This window comes from Xyrauchen texanus, chromosome 14, assembly GCF_025860055.1.
Source record: "Xyrauchen texanus isolate HMW12.3.18 chromosome 14, RBS_HiC_50CHRs, whole genome shotgun sequence".
NCBI lineage: Eukaryota > Metazoa > Chordata > Actinopteri > Cypriniformes > Catostomidae > Xyrauchen > Xyrauchen texanus.
This window is the reverse complement of record NC_068289.1, coordinates 28,880,348-28,904,680: the sequence shown is the minus strand read 5'-3', so window position 1 is coordinate 28,904,680 and position 24,333 is coordinate 28,880,348. Positions and strand designations below refer to the sequence as shown.

The 24,333-nt window shown below is 39.2% G+C and overlaps 1 protein-coding gene across 1 annotated transcript in view; it reads left to right on the top strand.

Annotated features, from left to right (window-relative positions):
* The window catches only part of LOC127655031 (sodium leak channel NALCN), a 162,416-nt gene that overhangs the window by 121,510 nt on the left and 16,573 nt on the right, over positions 1-24,333 (top strand). Inside the window, exons 18-33 of the mRNA XM_052142622.1 lie at positions 8,599-8,735; positions 9,418-9,559; positions 9,853-9,926; positions 13,299-13,400; positions 13,790-13,859; positions 13,938-14,029; positions 14,825-14,947; positions 15,157-15,213; positions 16,549-16,669; positions 17,982-18,113; positions 18,950-19,117; positions 20,010-20,114; positions 20,204-20,310; positions 22,486-22,606; positions 22,700-22,798; positions 22,892-22,985. Coding sequence (XP_051998582.1) covers positions 8,599-8,735; positions 9,418-9,559; positions 9,853-9,926; positions 13,299-13,400; positions 13,790-13,859; positions 13,938-14,029; positions 14,825-14,947; positions 15,157-15,213; positions 16,549-16,669; positions 17,982-18,113; positions 18,950-19,117; positions 20,010-20,114; positions 20,204-20,310; positions 22,486-22,606; positions 22,700-22,798; positions 22,892-22,985 — 1,744 coding nt within the window. The remainder of the gene's footprint in view (positions 1-8,598; positions 8,736-9,417; positions 9,560-9,852; positions 9,927-13,298; positions 13,401-13,789; positions 13,860-13,937; positions 14,030-14,824; positions 14,948-15,156; positions 15,214-16,548; positions 16,670-17,981; positions 18,114-18,949; positions 19,118-20,009; positions 20,115-20,203; positions 20,311-22,485; positions 22,607-22,699; positions 22,799-22,891; positions 22,986-24,333) is intronic.

The window sequence follows — 24,333 nt, the reverse complement described above, 5'->3', positions numbered from 1 at the left end:
GTGTGCTGAAAACCATTTAGAACAAGTTAGAACCACTGAAATATAATATCAGTGAAACCACTGTGCCGCCATATTGCTATGCCCAAACATTACAATGTCCCTATTGACTAAATAGCTCGGGCTTTCAAGAAACAGGAACATTTCAAGACTTTAAATAAATAAATAATTACATGTATGGGACATTTGTGTTCTAGGAATGTACATACAAATTTCAGATATAAAATCGGTGATTGAATGATTAATGTTTACTCGCTCAGACTCAAGACATTTCAGCATGATTGGTCTAATATTCTGGTCCTCTCAAAAACAATATGCGATTATGTCTGCCAACACAGCCTCTGAAGGTTACACACTCTCACACACACACCATTAGACATTATTACCTGTGTTTACATTAGCTCTCCACTGTTTTATGGTGACCTAACTCCAGCATAAATGTGTCTAATGGCCTGTAGAGTAAATTTGTGGGATGCTGTCAAACAGATTTGTAGACCGAAAAATTACATATGACTCTGGGTGTACAGCACACTATTATGCCACCTTAGTGAATGTGCCACAGACCACACAGAAATTGGTCAATAACTGGGCCCGGGTCTTCAAGAAAGACAGGAGGCTTTAGAGAATATCCTACCATGGTTCGCCTGAGCCTGAAATTGCAAATAATGTGTGAATAGGAGTGAATGGTAACCCTAATGTGTCCTAAGGCCACCACATTTATTTCAGATGCTCGGTTTCCATAGCTGTGATATATGGGAAATGCTTCTTCTGATTCATCATTATGTAGAGCTGTGGCCATACATACAAACGCACACACATTCTACACATCATCAATCAAGGAAACACACATTATAAGAAATGCAACAATTTAACGTACACGTAAGTAGCTGTTAATTGTAGCAAAACCATTCTTATATGTAACGGTAGCCAGCCAGTAGGTAGCTGTGAAGTATGTAAACCTCACTCCACTGGCCTCAAGAGGTGCACTATTGACTAATGCTAGAGGCTGTAGATTTTAGCCTCCTCATTAATGTGCCCACCTCCCATGACGGAGACACCGGTTCGAATTCTTTCGGAGTAGGTCGAGCAGGACCAGTTACACATGCAGTCATGTAAATGTGCATATCAACATGATGCTTTCCATTGTATGTAATGCATCTGAATGGATACCATTATACCTGTGCCATATTTATCTCTTACTTTAAGACAGAAAGTCATATGTGTTTGGAACAATTGGTGAATAAATAATGACAGAATGTACATTTTTGTGTGAACTATTCTGCCCTATGAAGGCAAAATTCAGTAACTACCAACACTGAGTGTGTTTACATGCACAATCTTACACTGATTATGTTTAATGAGGTCATGTAAACTCCTTAAGGTTATATATTGTTCGGTGATTTTACCAGCTTATGCAATGTGCACAAGTGATGTGTGCATGACCGTTTAAGTTTTGTAGACACGTTTTCTTGCTTTGTCTGGTTTTCTGTACAAGATAATTTCAGGCAGTTATCAGCGTATTGATATGCATGAAAAACTGAGCATGTCTCTGCAGTAACTTTGTTGTAGTGTAGAATTTTAAGTTACAAATTTTGCATAGATTTTTCTCTGAATCAATGCATAGTTGAAAAAAAGAAATTTCAACAAACTTTGATGATTTTGGCATTATTTATGCTAGCATTTTTTTTTTGTTTTGTTTTGTTTTTAACTACAAGAGTTTGAAATAAACAGGTGCTTGGGACAGTGTTGCAAATCAGGAGTTTTCACTTTAGCTCTCTATGTTAGGGGATGTAGTAAATAGTGTTGTGCTAGTTGGCAGAATTTGTTCTCTCTGTATTGCTCTGACGCGTGTGTATCTCTCTGTGAGAGCTAATCAGATGCTGTTGCTGAGAAGAGCATTAAGTTGAAGCCTCCCCACAGAGTCATTGATTGGAACCTTGGGGACCTGTAAGGTCAAAAATACACACTCTTTAACAATGTACTGTAGTTGCCCTAATACAGAATTAAAAAAAATATATAGTTTTCAGGAGACAGGCAAATCCAGCTTTGCTCCAGCACAGACTAGTTGACAGCATTGGAAAAGATGAGTCAAGCAGTTATGTTTTCCTGCATGTAGCCAGCACATACTGTAGCAAGCAAGAGCTTAGCCACACAATCGATTATTTCTCTCTTACTCTCAACCCTATTGTAATTGAGTTCAATGGAAAGGAGGAGGCGAGAACCAGCTTGACAATATAAATAATAGTTTAATGGTAAACTGAACCAAAAATCGTATAGGTTACGGATGTAACCTCCATTCCCTGATGGAGGGAACGAGACGTTGTGTCGAAGAAGCGACACTAGGGGTCTCTCTTGAGCGCCTTTTGCATTTCTGATCTATGAGAAAAGGCCATTGAGAAATTGGCAGACAGAATTTGAATGTCCAGCCCCCGGACATACGGGTATAAAGGGAGGGAAATGCGTCTGTTTCATTCAGGATCTTTCTGAGGAGCCGACAATGAGGTTCGGCCGCAACAGTGGCTCAGTTCAGCGACGTGGCCGGGAGGACACAGTGTCTCGTTCCCTCCATCAGGGAACGGAGGTTACATCCGTAACCTAGATGTTCCCCATCTATCACTCACTTCGACGTTGTGTCGAAGAAGCGACACTAGGGGTCCAATTTAAATCACGCCATGTGCTGAGCCATGTACGTGTACTGCTGACACAGGAGTGGGCAGGTATTTACATGCCAAAGACTGAACTCCAGGCAAGTGTAGCTGAAAGAGAACACTTGCAGGTCCCCGACCCTCTTGATGGAGGCGAGCGCGATCAGGAGGGCCGTCTTCAGGGAGAGGGCCCTGAGTCCGACTGATTATAGTGGCTCGAAGGGGGTCTCTGTAGGCCCGAGAGGACCACTGAGAGATCCCAGGAGGGGAACAGGCTTGGCCGGGAGGGATTAAACCTCCGGGCGCCTCTTAGGAACCTGATAATTAAGTCGTGCTTATCCAAAGTCTTGGGTCTCTACTGTGTCATGCCTTCAAGGTGGAGGGGGACAGCCTCCCCTCCAACCTCTCCTGCAAGAATGAGAGCACTGACCTATGGTGGGCACCTCTGTGGGTCTTCAGCCCGGGAAGAACATCAATTCGCGAACAAGCGCCACTTCAGGGTGTAAAGTTGCCTGGTAGAGGGGGCTCTGGCTTGGTTGATCGTGTCTACGACGGCAGGTGGTAGATCAGCTAGATCTTCTGCATCCCATCCAGGAGCCAGACGTGGAGGTTCCAGAGGTCTTGGTGTGGATGCCAGAGTGTGCCCCGTCCCTGAGAAAGAAGGTCCTTCCTCAGGGGAATTTGCCAGGGAGGAGGGGCTGTCGCGAGGAGTACGAGATCCGAGAACCAAGTCCGAGTGGGCCAATAGGGGGCCACTAGAGTGACTTGTTCCTCATCCTCCCTGACCTTGCACAGCACCTGTGCAAGAAGGCTCACTGGGGGAAATGTGTACTTGCGCAGCCCCGTGGGCCAGCTGGACCGACTGGGGGTGAAGCCTCTACTATCCGCTTGGCAAGCGTTGTCGTGATAGCTGATTCGCTGCTGGCTCCAAAGGAAGAGACGACGGGCAAGTTTTGACATGTTGCGGGAGCGTACTACACCTTGGCGATTTAATTACACTACCGTGGTGGTGCTGTCTGATCAGATCAAGACATGTTTGCCCTGAATTAGCGGGAGAAACCTCCGCAGGGCAAAAAGTACAGCCAACAACTCTAGGCAGTTGATGTGCCAGCGCAGCGGGGCCCCTTTCCAACGGAGAGGAGTTGAACGGGAGTTTGTGCAAGGGAGTTTGTGCAAGGGAGTTGAACGGGAGTTTGTGCAAGGCTCGGTTGAAAACTCACAAGTCCAAGATTGGTCGTAAGCCGCCGCCTTTCTTGGGTAGGATGAAGTAAGGGCTGTAGAAACCCTTCTTCATCTCGGTTGGAGGGACAGGCTCTATCGTGTATTTGAGTAAGAGAGTCGCAATTTCCGCCTGCAGGGATTTGGCATGTTTGCCGAGAGAAGACTCGAAGGCAAGAGGTCTGCATCCAGCGTGCCGGGACTGTTGAGGTGTGGTGGAAGAGTGCCGTAAGAACGGCATTTGCTGGCCAGGTTACCTAGAGAAATAGCTCTTTTACTGAGAATGTGGGTACTGCAGCCCAAAGGGGGTGCAGCAAATGATATGAATTCAACAAAGGATTCTCCTCCCGGCCCTCCACCGGGGGACGGAGTGGTCTTCTTACCAGCTCCTGAGCGAACGTCTTGGTCTCTGAGTCGGGCGTATCAGGACCGTTTGGGAGCCTTCCGGGTCCTCGAAGGGGTCCGCGAGACGGGAGGCATGCGCTTCCTGCGGGGCGCTTGACGCAGGGGCTGAGAGCTGAGAGCTTGGCGAGCAGACGGAGCGTGGCCCGTGGCGGCAGGTTTGCGGCGGGGCAGGATGTGTGATATGGCCTCCGTCTGCTTCTTCACCACGAAAAAAAAAACACTTACAGGTACACTTACGGTTCTCCGATACGCCGCAGCTTGGTCCTCGGCCACTCCTCCATCCTGTAGTGGACGACACCCACGCCTCCCCGGGCGGATCGGTGGCAGTCCTCCAGCCCCTGGCGGACGGAATGCACCGCCGCATTCTCGTGGAACAGAACGGTTCTCCCACTCCAGGCGGTCTGCAGTGAACCCCTCCCTGCTCGCGGTCAGAAGTCTTAGACCAGCTAGACCAGCATTAAATGGAATAAACAGATCAATTCAGATGTCAGTTTATTTTCCATTTGAGACTAATAACCAAAGTAAAGCCCTTTTTTTCTTTGTAAGACTTAAGTGATTCACACTTTTATCTCCTCACAATTGGACTTGTAATTGTCAACTGATGTTCTTCTGCGGCACCATCACTGTCCTATTATACAGTCAAGCCCTGTCATGCACTAGTGATATAAACAATGACAGTGCATTCATAAGAAGTTGGTAGTGTAAATGGACTATAACTGCACTGTAAGAATAAAAAATGGGTTTACATTAATTTTGTGCTTCTTTGTTAAATAGGACACATTCCTTTTATACACATGGAAAATATGGTTCAGGATATGGTTGTAGGCTCCATTAAATGAATAAATACTGTAGTAAGAGTAGTAGTACAGTGTGTCATTCCTTATATGGCCAGCATCTTGTTCCACTTTTAGCGCTGCACTGCCCATGTAATGATACTTCATCTGAATTGTCCGGTATTCGTTAGCTGATGCTTCGAATGGTCAGCAAAAATGGGTTTATATTTCAAAATATTTTAACTGGGAGAACTCCAACAAGCTGCTCAGCAGCCTCTCACCACTGCCATTTATCTTGTTGTCTCTCTTTTAGATTATAGTTAAAACTTGACATGCTTATGTTGTAATTAAATTCCGCCTCACAAAGGCTGCAAAGTACGGGATTTTTGTCGTAACATGTCCCATCTGTGTTTGTTTTGTAAGAGGTCCTTTCCCAATCACATGATCAATGACATGGAATCGCTGTCATGTCTGTTTGTGGTGTGTACATAGGCTTCTTTTATGGGTATGGCACGTCCCTACCACTTTCCTTTGCCAATTTTGTCCCCACAAGGTTTTGAAAAAGCTTTCATCTGGTAAGTGTCTAATGCAAAAGAACCTTTCCCAGTTCTTGAGCAGGAGTTTCCATTTTGTTTGTGCGTGTAATAATAAGTGGTGGTCCAGTGCTGGAGTTTATTTAGAATGTTATAATTAGTGCTTTTTGCGGCTGTTATCAGTGGCGTTGAATGACAGCAAATAGTGATTCAAATCCAGATGCGTGCTCTACTCACACTGCATCTCAAGCTCCATTCCAGTTAATCACAAAGCAAATCGCAAACACATGTGTCACCACTCATGATGTACATCCTGTGATGTTCATATGCAATCTTATATATATTTGGGTGGAATAGAAGCCAGAACTCCTTGTACTGGAGGCAAAGACTTTACCACAATACCATTCAGTCATTCTAGCTAAAGGTGTAGCTCATCCATGTTTTTATCCACTGACTAACAAAATCCCAGTACTGACAGTGTTAGATTTTCGGATCAAGCTATCAAATTAAAAATTTTAATTATTAGTTGGAGTGCTTAAATTGATCATCAAGAATGACTATCAAAACAGTAAAATATGATTTGCCTTTATCTATTTATGTGTATTGTCACTTCATGACATCTCCCCATGTCAAAATGTATAAATGTGTTAATCATGTACATTTTTCTCTAACGCATTAAACATTTTAAATGAATTGCATAATGGTAATAATAATAATAATTGCATGAATATTTACATGTAGTATACTTTGTAGGTAGTTTAAGAATAGATTTAGATTTGAAAATTATGACAATATATCAAAATATTATATTTTGGATAAAATATTTTTGGTGAATTTATAATGTAATACCTTTCTTGTTATGCAATAACATTTTGAGAAAATTATTATATTTGGAACATTTATTACATTATGTGTAATTAATACACTACGGTTTATTACATTATGAGTTGCTACACTCAATTATTCTATTCAAGTGTAACAATTGCACCCTTAATTGGGGGGCAATTGTAACACTCTGACCTCTTGTATTAAATTCGATATTATAATCTAGTCTTTCTCTTTGTATGTCTGTTAATGGTACAGTTACTTATACTCAAAGTTGGCAGGTAGATTTATAGTAGTGTGTGACTTGTGAAGTAAAAAAATAATAAAAATGTTACAATAGCCACTGCATGAAATGGGATGAGACTGTAAACCAAGCTGTTGCTAAGTGGTCTCTAGACATTGTATCTTGTTCTGCAACTTTTTGTTATGAAGGGCTTTCCAGTCTGATGTGTCCTCTAAGCTCAAGCGCCCAGATCTCCCATGGCATCTACTGTATCATCCTCACGGCAGGCTCTCGGCAACATTAACACACCATCACCTCAATAGTGCTTCACTTCGAGCACACAATACAGTATGACCTGCACTCTGGAACTCTCTAAAAGCTCTATGCAAGAGCAGTTTGTGTTTTACACAACATAGTGACTGAATTTATGGCCAATTCAAGCCATGAATGAAAAAATGATGAGTCATAATACAATAACGCTATGCAATGACGTTATTAGCATTTGTCTTTTTTTTCCCTGTTTCTTTCGGTTACTTTCCAAAAATTATTGTAATTTCTTGAAGAGTTCAGTGCACCCAGGTCGACGGCTTGTTTTCAATGATAAGCAATCATCAGAAAACCTAATTTTGGTGGTTCTTGCTCCTAATCAGGAATGAATCATGTTATCTACAGACGTCCAGACAGAATCTTTCAGCCACAGATTTTCCTTTCATATGTAATTACATTTAATAAGTTGGTCTCCCCTAATCGGCACATTTCTGTTTGTCTTGCTAGTTTGTTATAGCCTGCTTGTGTGAATACGTATTCACAAAAGACTGTCTGTCCTCATTTCAGTTTTGTTTTCCTAATACACAGTGTGTCAAATGGTGTATTATTATGAATGGATAGCTGCATTGGGACTGTGTGCTGCTGCCATCTTTGGACAGCCTAGGAGAACAGCTATCACTGCTTTAACGAAATTAACTGACATGTAGTTTTCACAGTTTTTACATTTCCAACAACCCATTTTTAATTCAGCAAAGCATTTAGTTATCTATATTATTACACACACACACACACACACACATTTATACTACCAGTATATATCAATGGTTCCCAAACCTGCCCCCAACACTGCACATTTTGTATATCTCCCTTTTCTCACACACCATATTCAGGTCTTGCAGTCTCCACTAACGAGATGATAAGTTGGATCAGGAGTGTTTGATTAGGGAGATATCCAAAATGTGTAGTGTTGGGGGCCTCCAGGGCACAGGGTTGGGGAAAAAAAAAAAAAATATATATATATATATATATATATATATATATATATATATATATATATATATATATATATATATATATATATATATATAGCTCTCTCTCTCTCTCTCTCTCTCTCTCTCTCTCTCTCTATATATATATATATATATAGCTCTCTCTCTCTCTCTCTCTCTCTCTCTCTCTATATATATATATATATATATATATATATATATATATATATATATATATATATATATATATATATACAGCTCTCTATATTAATAGCTATGTTTATTATCCTTGAAAGAATCTGTCAAATTTTTTAATCTTTGTCACTTTCATTTATGACAGGAGTATAAGAAGTGATCCTCTAGCGTGCACCGGCCTAATCACCTGAGGCCTTTATGTTGCATAATAGACATGAGGAAAGATAAAAGGTTATGGCATATAAATTCAGTTAAACCTCAGAGGTGCACATTAATTCAGAGCAGTGCACCATGCAGACTAACCCCTTCCTCTCTTACCACCAGGAGTGAGGAACTGAATATAAAATACACCACCTTTGCATGTCAATTCTATTTGGAGAGGGCAAGCTGAGTTTTAAAAAAAGGAGCTATTAGAAGTAGGGATGAAGAACTTATGGCATATTTGGACTGTCCCCCATAATTGTGTGTTAAAACACACTGTACCCCCTCAGTTGAGTCACTTAACAAGTAATGTGTTTCTCTCCACAGCTGAAACAAAGTGAAGCCAATGCTGATACTAAAGAAAAGCTTCCACTGCGGTTACGGATTTTTGAAAAGTTCCCTAATCGACCACAGATGGTGAAAATCTCCAAGCTGCCTTCAGACTTCACTGTGCCCAGAATTAGGTACTTTGTGCCTGGAGTAACCACAATACAGTAATTTTCGGTTCATTGCTAACAATTTGACCAACAATTCGGTCAAGAGAAGCATCACTTTTAATATTACTTATACTTAATGTAAGAGGTTTGTTCTGAACCCCTAACCCCAAACTTCAGCATTTACAGTAGCTCATCAGCACCATTTGTGCTACAGAAATTAATGATACCTCAAATTGTGCAATTTGTTGAGGAGACATGTCCTATTACAAGTGATCAGACAATTTTTACATGGAGGACAATAATAAAGAAAGAAAAACATAGCCTTACATTGCAGGATGGACCCAAGCTGTACAGTGGGCTGTTTTGTCTTCGGTCATATGTAATTACCCCAAAACATCCTAGCAACTACCTAGGAACACACTAAAAAAACAATCTGAATGCCTTTGCTACCACATAGCAATACCCTGACATTGTTGCGGCCAATTATGCAAAGGCAATCTTTAGAAAATGTCAACATTTATTTTATTGTTTTACTTTAATTGCACAAAGTTTTGATTTGCAGATTCATGTCCTCAAAGCAACAACTGTTGGCAAAGAAACTTCCTCCCATTCCTTCACTCTGAATGCCTCCTACCTTGTCCCCGAGAATCCCTTGTGTGTTTGCTTGTGGTTGTTCTGTAATGTGTGTGACTGTGGGCGTGTGCCGCAGGGAGAGCTTCATGAAGCAGTTCATCGACCGACAGCAGCAGGACCCCAGCTGTCTGTTTCGCCGCCTTCCCTCTGCATCATCCTCATCCTGCGACCATTCCAAGAGGTCTGCCATCGAGGACAATAAATACATAGATCAGAAGGTTGCACACTACATTTTTCCCACATTCTGCCCCCTCATTACACACAAGGACTAAAAAATATGCTTGTCAGTGTTCTGAAATTAACGGAACTATGTCCAACGCAACAGGATTTAAATAACCAGCAGATATATAGCAATACAGTTATATTTGAAGGGACGTTGTTTGCTGAAATCACATTAAGCTTCCCCAATATGTTGATATTCATTCAGAAATATAAACACATAAATTGTGCTATTTATCGATCTGTGTCTCCTGTGTGTGTCATACTACGTAAACCTCTGTTTTCCCCTCAGCTGCGAAAGTCTATATTTAGCATCCGAGCCCGTAACCTCATGGAGAAGGAGACCACCGTCAATAAAATTCTACGGTGAGCTCACGATTTACTAACAAACTTGTTCCCTGCAGTAATCTGCAACGTATTAATACCTGCTGTAATTGTCCTAATATTGAGTCCAAATAGTTTGATATTGTGTTGTATTGCAATTCATATACACACAGAATTTCCCATTCTAAATTACAAGCACACTTGGCAGAAATGTTGCAAAATCAATGGATTTATATTGAGATATTTAATTTGATGCTCTGTGTTTTGAAGTTAAAGGCACAAGAGCATTGCTCTGTTATCTGGCTGCCATTGGCTACAACACATAAATTCCTTTACAGGGGGAATGTGTTTTGGTTTCGACTCTCCATTTTCTAAGCCGTCAGAGCAGATAATGGCGTCTCTGTATCCAAACCCTTAGTGGGTCACCTGTGAGCGTGAAAGAACAAATTAATATTTAAATTCTGTCAGGGATGCAGCCACATATTCCCACACTTTGCATTGCATCAACGGTGCCTCTTTAGTTTTCAGTGCATGTTAATGCCGTCCCCACCTCCCTCATGTTACACATACACACGCACGCACACCTCTCACACACATACACTTCACCTTGTCCACCCCTCCTCTTCTTGCTTAGCATCCAGACGGAACATCAGTAGCCATCCCACGTCTTCTGTTCTGTCTGGGGCTTTCGGTCTGTATGCACCCTCACACACACACACACACACACACACACACCTCATCAGCCAGACACTCATCACTCTGAGTGGCCATAAATAAGGGCGACATGTTCTCTTGAAGTTGAAATTGTCATTAGCTATGTTCTGGTACATGAGTTTGAAATTAATGAACAATAGAGAGGCAGTGGTGAGCAGTAGGCTTTTATAAGCATACATAAAACATCACTGATTTAGAGTATAAACAGCATATCAGATCTCCGTGGTAGAACAGTCTCACAGTGCCAATTATAGAAGCAGCCTCAGCAGTTGCATTTCATCTTTAGACATACCTTTGAAAGATTTGCCTGTATTAGATGGTCAAAAAAGGACAAAAAGGGGCTTTTTGACTATTCATTCTCACATGAAGAAACTTACTGTATATCTTATCTGCTACACAGTTTTACACTTCTGTTTTTTCTTAATACTCACTCTGTACCTTTTGTTACAGTTCCTGTTTATGCTGTTGTCACAAATACAACATAGGCCTACGAACCATCCATAGTAAAAAGTGTTATTTGTGCTAGAATATTTCTGGAAAATTTCCCACTTCAAGCTCAATATTTTTTATGGTTGAATGTTACAGGATTGAAGATCAAATATAATTTCACATTATTCATAGTCAGTATTGTTTTGCTTTGTGACAAGAACACTATGATTTCCCATTACCGTGTTGAAATATTACCTACGCCACAGTAATAAACAAAAACAACTTATAAATGTATATATAAACAAAGGCCTTCCCTCACTACCTGACATTAACATATCACCAACCAAGCTCAGTTGCAATTGCAACTGTCTCTAATGGAGTTGCAATAGCAGTTGAAGAGAACACACTAGACCTCAAAGTATCAAGCATTGACTTGATACAGAAACAGATCTGGTCTGCCAACAGGAGGGAGAATCCATGAAGCTCTCAGTCACGTGGCCCAAATCTTAAGCGAGCTCCCCATCTACCTGTATGCTCATAGCTCACAAATGGCACAGTTTACTGAGAATGGCCCATACACATATTGTAAGTTTTGGTTTAAGTTAAATTGAGTACTTTTAAAACCCATTTACTGTTATCTTAAAGAAGCTCAGGACCATTTAATAACAAATCATCTAGTTAAAGCCAGAACTGGAACATATTAGGTGCCTAGTAGGTGTGTAATCTCGTATAGGCTACTTATATTAAGTGTCCCATGAGATTAATTCCCTCCTACTGATTTATCTTCACTTTACTGTTACTCTCAATTTTCACTGCTCCAAAGTTCACATTTGACCACACTAAAAAAGTATTTAATTAGTTTCTTCTCCATGGGTTGCATGTTCCTCAGAATTACTTCCACCTGCACATTACAGTGTAAGCTAATGAGAACCATAGGGCACATGAGACTCAATGGTGGCATAGCAACAAGGGTGTGTGCTTGTGATTTCTTATCATCTCATAATCCTGTTTACATGAAGCTCATATGCAAAGAGTTATGCATTAGATGTAGCCCAAATTGGAATCTGATATGATGACAACATGAAACAGCATTTGTAATGTGATGTATTTCAGAGTGAAACTAAAGATTTAGTTGGAAATAATTTTTGGTGCCAGAATAACACTGTGATGCTATTGGTTAAAACTATTTTGCGCCACCCAAACAGCCTTGGTGACATCAGCAGAAAAGTAATTTCAGAGATGGAGAACATTTTGATGAACGCTTCTAAAAACAACTATATATTTTTTAGAAGCACACACTGATGAATTGTGCACAATAGGATGATGGAAATGTATTAAAGGGTTTATGACATATTATTTTATTACATGAGGTTCTCTTATAATATTATTAAAGATTTTTTAAAAGAAAACAGTCATATTTTAGGATTATATGATAATTTTTCACCCTGTCTCTGGCCAACTGACTGAAATGCTCAGTTTTCGGCTCTGTTTCCCTTTAAGACTTCAATAGAAATGGCCACTGTGTTGATTGGCTAACATTGTGAAGCCCCTCGAGTACACAGAGACGCTGCCACAGCATCTCACACCTTCCATATCTGTTTACACACAGGGTGAGAAAGGTTCTCGCGGCCAGCGGTAGTAGCTGAACGGAGCAGAACAAGACACGTTTTAGAAGTTAAATTTGTTCCGATCTTAAAACGAGGTGCACATAGATAGCAAAATGGCCAAAGACGTACATATAGTGCATGTTTACATAGACCAACAAAAATAGCGTACATGGTGTGCAGGAATTGTAGGCCTATCTATCCTGCTCTCTCTTCAGCTTTCCGGCTAAGCACCAGTGGGCGGGTGGGGTGATGTAAAAGAAGGTGTTTATGTCTTCCTGTGGATGTGGTTATGCATTAATGAAATTGTGGAAGTACATGGAAGTAGAGAACAAGGCATTTTTGCAACATGGATTCAATAAATGCTTTTGCATCGGGGAAGAAGTTTTGAGTTCTGAAAATTACAGTATGTTTTTTATAGTACAATGACCTTGTATATGTCAAAAGAGCAATGATAATTTGATTACTCATGTCATGACCCCTTAAAGAAATTGGGAAATTAGTCTTGAATAAGTGAATTTTATGATTGGATGGACAGTTATGAAGTGAAAGAAAGAAATCTTCTCACAGAATGTTTCAGCCTGATATTATCGGCACATTTAAAAAAAAGAAAATTAAGTATTATTTGCTGTCGACCTAGTTCTGATCTGTCTGTGTGAATTTTCAGAGCTTGCACCAGACAACGTATGCTGAGTGGCTCCTTTGAGGGTCAGCCAACTAAAGAGAGATCCATTCTCAGTGTGCAGCACCACATCCGCCAAGAGCGCCGGTGGGGAAAACACTTTAACACATTTTTACATAACCCTAATCTCTTTTTTATGTATTAATTAACGGAGCATTGGACAGACGGCCGGACGGATGGACGGACACAAAGACAGACAGACAGACAGACAGAGAGACAGACAGACAGACAGACAGACAGATAGATAGATAGATAGATAGATAGATAGATAGATAGATAGATAGATAGATAGATGGATGGATGGATGGATGGATGGATGGATGGATGGATGGATGGATGGATGGATGGATGAGCTACCCAGATTCATAGAGCGATAGATACAGTAGTATTATCCTAAGAAGAGGTTCTTTGGATGGTCATAAAGGACACTGCAATATGCTGCGATATACATATGAACCTGCTCTGTCTTGACACAGGTCCCTCAGACATGGCTCTACCAGCCAGAGAATCAGCAGAGGAAAATCCCTGGAAACCCTCACTCAGGATGTAAGTACACACACATATACAGGATTGTGCTTTCTGTGACTATATGTGATCTCTGACACGTGTGTGTGAACTCTGCAGCACTCCAGCACAGTCCGATACCGTAACGCCCAGCGGGAGGACAGTGAAATCAAGATGATCCAAGAGAAAAAGGAGCAGGCCGAGATGAAACGGTATTTCCACATTCACATACAGTCTAAAGACCTGCATTGCTGTCCATCAGCATATATTGTGTTTTATATTCAAATATCATGAAAAACATGGAAATGTCAGGACATTTAAAAAATTATGTTTGAAGGCTTGAAAATGAATTAAACCTTTAAAAGTCTTTGAAAATATTTTCTGATAGAATTTCCTTTAAGTGAATATAATTTGTCTTTGATGTGCTCAGCCCTAAACTATTTTATTAAATATTACTTTAAAGTGCAATCTCTAAAATTGTTACAAATACTTATCCAGTAATCACAACAACTGGAAAATGTATGGAAATGTATTGGTCAGTAGTGGGAACCCCTGTATGTAGTGATTAGGCTGCTGGTGTGCTGGAGTCCCTACAAGATTTCTTAACTAGCTTAACTGCAAGCATTATCTTGTTCTATATACTGATGGTATCATGGTGTCCTAACTGCAATAACCTTTTGTGATGGTATCTGTATCTGACAACAAGACTTATTACACAGGAGAAAAGCTTTTGCCATGTTCAGAGGCTATGGAGGGACTGTAAAACCTGTTAGCAGATTTCCAAATGTGCTTAAAATATTAGTAAGGTTCTTTCTGTGCATCTAACAACCTCTGTATTGTATGTTCATACATTATTTAGTTTGATGTCCCAAAGCCTAGTGGATAGTGGAATCTTTGATAAAAACAATATTGGGGAGCAACGTTTGCAGCATGTAAGATTTCAGGATTTATTGAAATCTTACATGCTTTATTGAGTAAGGATTTATTGCTTTGTTTTCCTTTCAAAGAAAAGTCCAAGAGGAGGAACTCCGGGAAAACCATCCATATTTTGACAAGCCACTCTTCATCGTTGGTAGAGAGCATCGCTTCCGAAACTTTTGCCGAATGATTGTGCGGGCCCGTTTCAATACGTAAGACTAAAGCCAATTAAAATTCATGGCATTACGTCATTAGTTAGCATTTTCATTTGCGTCAATGAGATGACTAATCCCTTTGTATATAACATGATTACTGAAAAAATGCCATGTTGTTTCACAAACTGTTTTGTGTGGTGTGTGTAACATTACTAATGCCTTAAGTCTTTGCTGACACTATTTGTTAATGGGCTTTTTATGAATAGGTCAAAAACGGATCCCATTACAGGCGCAGTGAAGAGCACAAAATACCATCAATTATAGTAAGTTGTAAATGTTTAGGGCCTATTCACCATGATAGAGTGGTTTAGATTATAACATAAACAGAATTTTTTGTCACATTTACTGGAAAGTGTTGTGCAATTCAAGATAAAAACTATTGCAGTATTCACCATCTTTCTATTGTAATAATTCAACCTTTGAAACAAATGGCATATATAGATTATTTCAACATTTGAGTGAATCACACAAAGGCTAAAAAGAACATGTCCAAATCATATTTTATCCCAAAATCAAAAAGGAAGAAAAAAGTAATTGTAATCTGCATAAAAACGAGGCGTATTTTTGTACAATTTTACATTATTTACATAGTTAAGCACATTTTCTTTCCACATTCTCAGTACTGTAATGCAAAAAACTCTCATTCTTATAACTTTAAAGGGACACTCAGTAATTTTTAAATATGTCGTGGTTAAACTTGCACTGACGCCTACTGTAGGGGTGTGGATATAGAATTAATCAAACGCAATAATGTTTAGTCACAGATGCCATTGTAGAAATTCACTATTCATTGTCAGCCAGGATTTAGTTTATCCCAATAGTGTCCAATAACAGGGTAGTATAACAGTAGCATTCGGCTGGTCATGTGATTTAAACATGGCAGCCCCCAGGAGGGGACCCTCTCCATGTACAATAAAACTGCTTTTATAATGTTACAGGTATGACTTTGAGTCTTCATCTCATATCATGGGTTTATACATAGTAATTTCTTTAGAAGTAAAACTTTTTCAATGGGGGAAAAATTACTGAGTGCAACTTTAATGTGAACAAAATAATGACATTGTTTAAAGTTTTTATAGATCATGGTTTGCTGTGCTGCCTTTAATTTATGTTGATTTATTTCAAATTAATTAGATGAAACTTGAAAAGAATTTGGTGGGTGGGTGATTAATTGTCCTGAAAATAATGTCAATGTGTAAAAAAAATAAAATACAAAATTAATAGTAAAAAAAAAAAAAGAAGAATTTTTTTAATTTCCTTTAATTTTGGGGTGAAATATGACCCAGACACATTTTCATGATATATTGCTTGTTTTGATTCTAGAAATTTGAAATTTGCTGTAATTTGTAAAGTTACTGTAAAACTACCGTGGGATTTGATTAGAAATTTCTGGCTGCAGTGTCCTAGAAAGATTTCACCGCATGCAAAGATTCGCAAAATTAAGACAACATTACGTAAGATATTGTACATTCTTCAAGTTCTTCAAGCCCAGTTCTTCTTCTTCCAAAAATAAAAATAAAAAATAGAGAGAAGGAAAACCATGTTTTGGCACATAATCTGCACTTAACATTGCATGTGTGTTTGTGTGTGTTCTCCAGTGATTTGCTAGGCTTGGTCACCTATCTGGACTGGGTGATGATCGTGGTCACCATCTGCTCTTGTATTTCCATGATGTTTGAGTCCCCTTTCACTAGGGTCATGCATGTCCCTACACTGCAGGTATTCTAAACCCAGCTTGTTCACCAGTCTATCTCACATGCAGAACCAAATAACTCTTTACTCTGGAAATGTTTCTCTGCTCCTGAGGGCTGGTCACTCAAACTGATTTTGCCCTTTCAAACACATTTGATCATGAACCCGACTAATTTAGCCTACTTTGGAAGCATTAAACATTCAAAGTTAACTTGAAAGTGAACATTATTAAATTGCCTGTTTCAAAGATGGAGCTGATTGACCAGGCGCTGTTAAAAAGTCATCTGTCTGTCTTTCTTCACCACTGATTGAAACTACACTCCAGACAGTCTAGAATTACTTTATTTTTTACCTGATATGGATACTTACAAGAGCAAGATAATTTTTCCTGACCTTAGTTAAAGGAATAGTTCACCCAAAAATGTTAATTCTCTCTAATTTACTCACCCTCATGCCATCCCAAATGTGTATGACTTTCTTTCTTGTTCAGAACACAAATTAAGATTTTTAGAAGAATATTTCTACTCTGTAGTTCTATACAATGCAAGTGAATGGTGACCAGAACTTTTAAGCTCCAAAAATCACATTAAGGCAAATATTTGCTTGTATTCAGCAGAAGAAAGAAAGTCATGCACATACAGTATGGGCTGGCATGAGGGTGATTAAAGGATGAGAGATTTTTAATTTCTGGGTGAATAATCCCTAAGTGTCCTGGCACTCCCAGTTGTAAAATCTTTTCTGATTTGCCGGCAAAAGAGGAAATGTTATTATAAAGCTGACAAAACTACAGTAATATTTGCTATGATGAGTTCTTGTTAGTGGCATTACTGGCTAGAAATTGAATGTTGAGCTAGTTTATTTCCACCAAAATCATATTTCTAGATGACTCCTACAATAATACCACTAATATGTTGTATATAAAGTTTGCAAAGAAATGTATCTGTTTAAGTAGATATTTTGCTTAGCAGTTTATTAAACAGATAGTTCAGACATTAAATTCTGATTGGATGAGACATGCTTAAAGCCGTTATAAAATGCAGATAGCGCACATTCTATATTAATGCATCTAGGTGCAATGGTGCTTTGCAACTGTAAACAGCCTCCAGTAACTGATGAGGTAATGAGCTACTGTATAATAATGGCAGAAGAACAACATATATTGTCAATTGGCCATTTTATAAAAGCAACAAGCCACTCATGGTATTATAGTGATTTTATCACGGTTAAGGAGCTTTTAGGCACTCCACAAAAAATACGTTTTACTCATGATATGATTTATTTAAAAAATGCTAATTGTCATTTTGTGCTGTTGTACACTAAACCTTGTCTTTGCCTGCAGATTGGAGAATACGTCTTTGTCATCTTCATGAGCATTGAGTTGAACCTAAAGATCATGGCTGATGGCCTGTTCTTCACTCCCACTGCAGTCATCCGAGACTTCGGCGGCGTCATGGACATCTTCATCTACTTAGTAAAACTCATTCTCAGCTGCTCTCCTGTGAAAACTCACTTTCCGATGCATGCCAACGCCAACGTTCTATCTGATTACTCGCTCCTCTAATGAGGATTTAACTATACTTCTGAAGATAGCTTTTTAATGACCCTAAACAGTGCTTTATTTAAATGACCAACTCCCCATACATTTCATCCTGTTTACTTGCTTTTGTAAGTTGAGTTCTGGTGCACCTCATCTCAAATTTATTCTGCCTGTCTCACAGAAACACTATTTCCATTTAAATCATGAAAAAATATCTAAATAGTGTTAGTCATAAACTATAAACATTCTATCCACACCATAATTAGTGGAATGTTTGGAGGTCAGTTCTGTTCAGCTCTTTTGGCACATGTGGAATTATTACCACAAGAAATAGTTTGACTCATCCATTGTTTTCAGAGAATACAATATACCTTGAATTGAGTTTATTTTTTTACCCCATTGGCAAATTGTTTTTTCTTGTTTGAAGGAAATACATAATGAAATGTTGAGTTATACTTAAAGCAAATAACAAAAAATTGCCAATAAGTTAACAAACTAAATGTAATATATAAATGAAAGGTTTTCTGGAGATAAAACTCTTAATATCTATGCAATTTTGCCACAAAATTTTTATTGGAAAACAAGTTAAAAAAAAAAGTACTGATTAAGGAAATAATTGTAATAATAGGTTGTTCCTTAGTAATCTTTATAGCAATAATCTATTCAAAACAATATTAATGTTCTATACCAAATTATCTGCAGTAAGCATCTGTTTTTATGATCAATGGCAAGATGTGCCCTTTAAGGTGACCTCTCTGCCCACTCTATAGGTCAGTCTGATCTTTCTATGCTGGCTGCCGAACAATGTGCCTCCTGAGTCTGGTGCCCAGCTCCTCATGATGTTACGCTGCCTACGCCCACTGCGTATCTTTAAACTTGTACCCCAGATGAGGAAAGTGGTTCGCGAGGTCCTCAAGGGTTTCAAAGAGATCTTCCTGGTGAGTGGGCACACAGGCCTACTTCCTGGCTGTAATAACTAATTGAAAGGGCAGCAGAGGTGTTATTTGATAGTTAACTCTTTTAAAAGACATACATATAACAGACTTGTGCTAAGATTTGTGTTATTTTCTTTAAGGCGTTATATCATACACAATTATCATTGCACCAAAATCAAAATAGTAGAGGCTTATTTGATAACCTTTTGGCTGTAAGTACCTGCATTTATCAGTAAGCATCAGATATCCCTTCATAGACACAAACCAAAGATGTGTACAAAAGATTAAATGCAAACTTTCATTTGGAATTAGCCATTTTGGCAACTTCATTTTAATAGATGTTTTGGTCTATTTATATTAGGTGCCTTTGACTACTATGTACTAACATTAAAATACATACAGTATTGTGTAACTACATGTTGTGTAAAACGTATTGTTTAAGGTTTAGATTAGGGTAACGTTAACATTGTTACTACAGATATAATTAAATGCTGGTACATTAAATGTTAGTACAATGCAACAACAGGTATGCACATAATAAGTACAGTGTATCAAATGCTTAAAAACAAAGTAGTTAAAGACACCTAATGTAAAGTGAGTCTGATGGTCCTAAATTTTGAGTTCTGAAATTCTTTTATTGGAAAACAAATTAAGAACATTTTGAATTAATAAAATGACCGCTTTTGCTGAAAGGTAAAAATCTAATGCATTAACTCAGCAGTATTTGTCCTGGATATTGTAGACTTTTTTTTAATAAAGCTTTGTTCCCTTAGGGTTCTTTGCTCTGAGCATCTGAGCACTGATTGCACTTGTGTGTATGTTTGCATATGTTTGTGTTGAACAGTTATTTTGTTTTATAGTAGACTGTTGACTGAAATATTGATTTTCCAAACAGGTCTCGATTCTTCTCCTGACACTAATGCTAGTGTTTGCAACCTTTGGGGTGCAACTCTTCGCTGGAAAACTTGCCAAATGTAATGATCCTCATATCTCCGCTAAGGTATGAGGCAATGCTTGCAACTTTTCAAGCTGTGTTCAGAGTGGAGCATCTGCTATGCTACTGAAAGTTTTTACTTTTGGATGTTTTAGGAGGACTGCTACGGCATCTTTAGAATCAACGTGAGCATCTCAAAGAACCTGAATTTAAAGCTCAGGCCGGGGGAGAAGAAACCAGGATTTTGGGTGCCAAGAGTTTGGTATGAAACAAAACAAGAATGCTCACTTGCTTGGGCAAGCGTCACTATTACTATTTTTTCATACTTATGTTACTCGTCCCATAATGTTTGTGCTACAGACCTTAAATTGTGCAGCTTGTCGAGGTTAGGTGTGCTATTACTTTTTAAAGTGGCATTAATTAAATTTTCACTTGGCTGATAAAACGGGCAAAAGAATACCCTAGACTTACATTGGAGTAGGAGACCCAACCATATGTATAGATAAAATTATCATAGAGATTTTGGATTGTTTTTTTTTTTACTTGGACCAGGATGCAACCACCTAGCAACTTCCAAGAACATCTTAGCAACTGTAACGATGCTGTCATAGACAATGATGAAGACTTTGATGATGGAGTGACAAACCCAAGTGCAGTTTATTAAACAAAACGTGAATTCCAGAAACCCTAACAATAAACGAGAACTAAACATGAATTTGACTTGAACCAAAACAACAATGTTACATTCACAATACTATACAAGAGACAATGGCAAACATGAGGGCTTAAATACACAGACATTGGGTAAAATTATAACAAGTTAACCAATGAACAGACAGAACTATAAACAAGAAAACAAGAGTAATAAACTAAAACCAGTGACAAACTAGAACTGATAACAACCTAATGAAACTAAACCAATGAAAACAAGACACATGAACATGGAGGGAAACATGAAATCAAATGACAAGGGAACCACATGATATGAACAGGGACTAAACTTTTCAAAATAAAAGACATGACATACATGAACACACTTATTAAACATCACATCACCCATATTGCAACATGCATGCAACCACCCAATTCATTCTAATAATCATGTAGCAATGCCCTAGCATCCACTTAGGTCACCTTAGCAACTGCATAGCAACACCCAAGCATTGCAGCAGAGAGTTTTGCAAGGGCAAGCACCACTTAAGTTTCTATAAAAAAGTAAAACTAAAAAAACAAATTTAGCTTTCAATTAAGGAAAAACAAAATGTTTTTTTTTTTTGGGGGGTTGTTTGTATATTGACTTGACTAATGTAATTAGATCATAGGCATTTATTTAAAAAGTAAACCTTTGTTCATTCATGAAGAGTCACTCAAAAGTTTCCCTTTAAAAGCACTGAATAATTCAGCACGCTCTGAGACACCTGTCACAGTGCTGACATGTAGCGGTCTGTTTGAGAAATCCCTGTAGTAACATCTCATCTGTGACAGCCCATGCCAAATTGATGGATGCTCCCATCGCATAAACAGCACCATATTTTCATCAGCTTTCATTTGGATTTTCCCCATAAGCAAAAGGCAGTGTTGCAGTGCAGTTGTATAGTTTTCTGTGGGCTCAGAGAGGGGGGCTGTTATATCTTTTCCTCAGGCATAAACACAAACAAACACACAATCAAACATCCACACAACAATGTGTCTGTTATTGCTCTAGAGATGTTTGGCAACATGGCAAATTATTTGTGAGATGTTGCTTAAATGAAGACCAATAGAAGAGGCATTAATGATCCATAACACTTTTTAAAGTGAGCAGGGTTTCTGCTGGGGAAACTGGCAACCATTATCTCTTTCTCTCTGATTACAGAGAGAAAGAGATAATGGCTGCCACCTTTTTATCTTTGAGTGCATGGTAACAGGAAAAAAGGCATTTGATCCCAGAGATATTCTGTGTTCAGCTCATATAACAACGTGTCTCCAGTCCTCTTACACTTCACAGGCAGGCTGACCGTTTACCTACATACATTTGTGCATTTTTGTGAATTTGTAGCTGAGATTATGAGAAAGGGAACAGGTAAAATTGTTGTTTTATTCTTGACAGTACAGCATGTGTTTAGGCTGTGGTTTTTAGCCAATTCAGGGGCCAAGCTGCCTTTTTTTTATTATTATTATTTGTTTGCAAGAGTCAAATTTTAAAAACGCCCTTTTAATGCACACTGAACACATGGGTCCTTGCTTTTATGGTGTCAGTTTAAGAGTAATGAACATTATTCTGTCTGGACACAGTGAAGTTATTTAAAATTGTACCTTACAATGTAAACTGTATAACATTATTTTTCCCCATAGTGACTCTAAAAAATAGGCTTCGTTTTGGAGAAGTAAAAATAAATGTCATATTTGTGTAAAAGCCACAGACAAATATGCCAAACAGCTTTTGTGCTACTTTCAGGGCAAACCCTCGAAACTTCAATTTCGATAATGTGGGCAATGCCATGCTAGCTCTGTTCGAGGTCCTGTCTCTAAAGGGTTGGGTGGAGGTGAGAGATGTCATCATACACAGAGTGGGACCAGTAAGTGACCATTTTAACAATAATCACACATTTATACTGCACTGATTGATAAGGACATCACTGATCAATACATTTAATTTTCTCTTCAAACAGATTCATGGCATCTACATCCATGTCTTCGTGTTCCTAGGCTGTATGATAGGGCTCACACTTTTTGTTGGTGTTGTCATAGCCAACTTTAATGAAAATAAGGTATAGCACTTTTCTTTCTGTTGGTTGATGAGTGACTTGATTTGTTGTCTAATCAGTGATCCTTGATCAGATGTGTTGAATTGGTTTGTTTAGGGCACTGCTCTTCTGACTGTGGATCAGAGGAGATGGGAAGATTTGAAAAGTCGACTGAAGATTGCTCAACCCCTCCACCTCCCTCCACGACCAGGTCAGTGCTTACAGGAATTCTTCACAATTACAATTTTGCTAATAGCGATGTATATCATGCACCACCAAATCTGTGTTCAGTGGCTATTTTATTCTAATTGCAAAGGATTCTGTTATGCTTCAGTTATCTTTGGATTTTATATGTTTGAATGATGCAGAATATGGAAGTAGCAAGAAAGATATTTATAACCAGGTAAAGTATTGATAATTTGACTGGTGTGAACTCTGCATGCTCATTTACCACCAGGACATAATGCAACACGCAAGTAAGCAAGCTAAAAAAATTGACATAAGTGATTTTGAGAAGTGAAGTCATTTGAGAGACTGGTTTTGGCCTACCTGAAGGTCATCACTGGACCCCTGCTAGACTCCCTTCAGTTTGCTTACTGAACAAACAGGTATGTGGATGATGCTGTAACATGGCACTGCATTATATCCTGCAACATCTCGACAGACATGGGACTTATGCAAGGATCCTATTTGTGGACTTCAGTTTAGCCTTCAATACCATCATGCCTGATCTTCTCTCAGTCAAACTGACCCAGCTCTCTGTGCCCATCCAAAGCTGTCGATGGACCATCAACTTTCTGACAGATAGGCAGCAGCTAGTAAGACTGGGGAAACCCATCCGGGACTCACTATTATTACTGGTGCTCCTCAGGGATGTACATTAATGACTGCACTGCAAAGGACCCCTCTGTCAAGCTCCTGAAGTTTGCAGATGACACTACGTTCACCTGTGTCATCCACGATCTTGACGAGTCTGCATACAGACGGGAGGTTGAACAGCTGGTTGTCTGGTGTGGTCACAAAATCCTTGAGCTGAATACACTCAAAACAGTGGAGATGATAGTGGTCTTCAGGAGAAATCTCCAACCCCATCCTGAACAGCACTGTGGCAGCAGTGGGTCATGGGTCTACCATATCTCAAGACCTGAAGTGGGACACCCATATAGACTCCATTGTGAAGAAGGCTCAGCAGAGGTTGTACTTCCTTCACCAACTGAAGATGTTCAACCAGCCACAGGAGCTGCTGACACATTGAGTCTGTCCTGTGTACATCTCTAACTTTCTGGTTTGGTTCAGCCACCAAATCAGACAGAAGGAAACTACAGTGTACAGTCAGGACTGCTGAGAGTATTATTGGTGCCCCCCTGCCCACCCTGCAAGACCTGTACGTCTCCGGAGTGAGGAAACGTGCAGGTAGAATAACTCTGGACCCCACATACCCTGCCCACTTCCTCTTTGAACTGTTGTCCTCTGGCTGGCGCTACAGAGCACTTAGAGCCAGGATATCCAGGCAGAAGAATAGTTTTTACCCTCAGGCCATTTTCCACATGAACAATTAA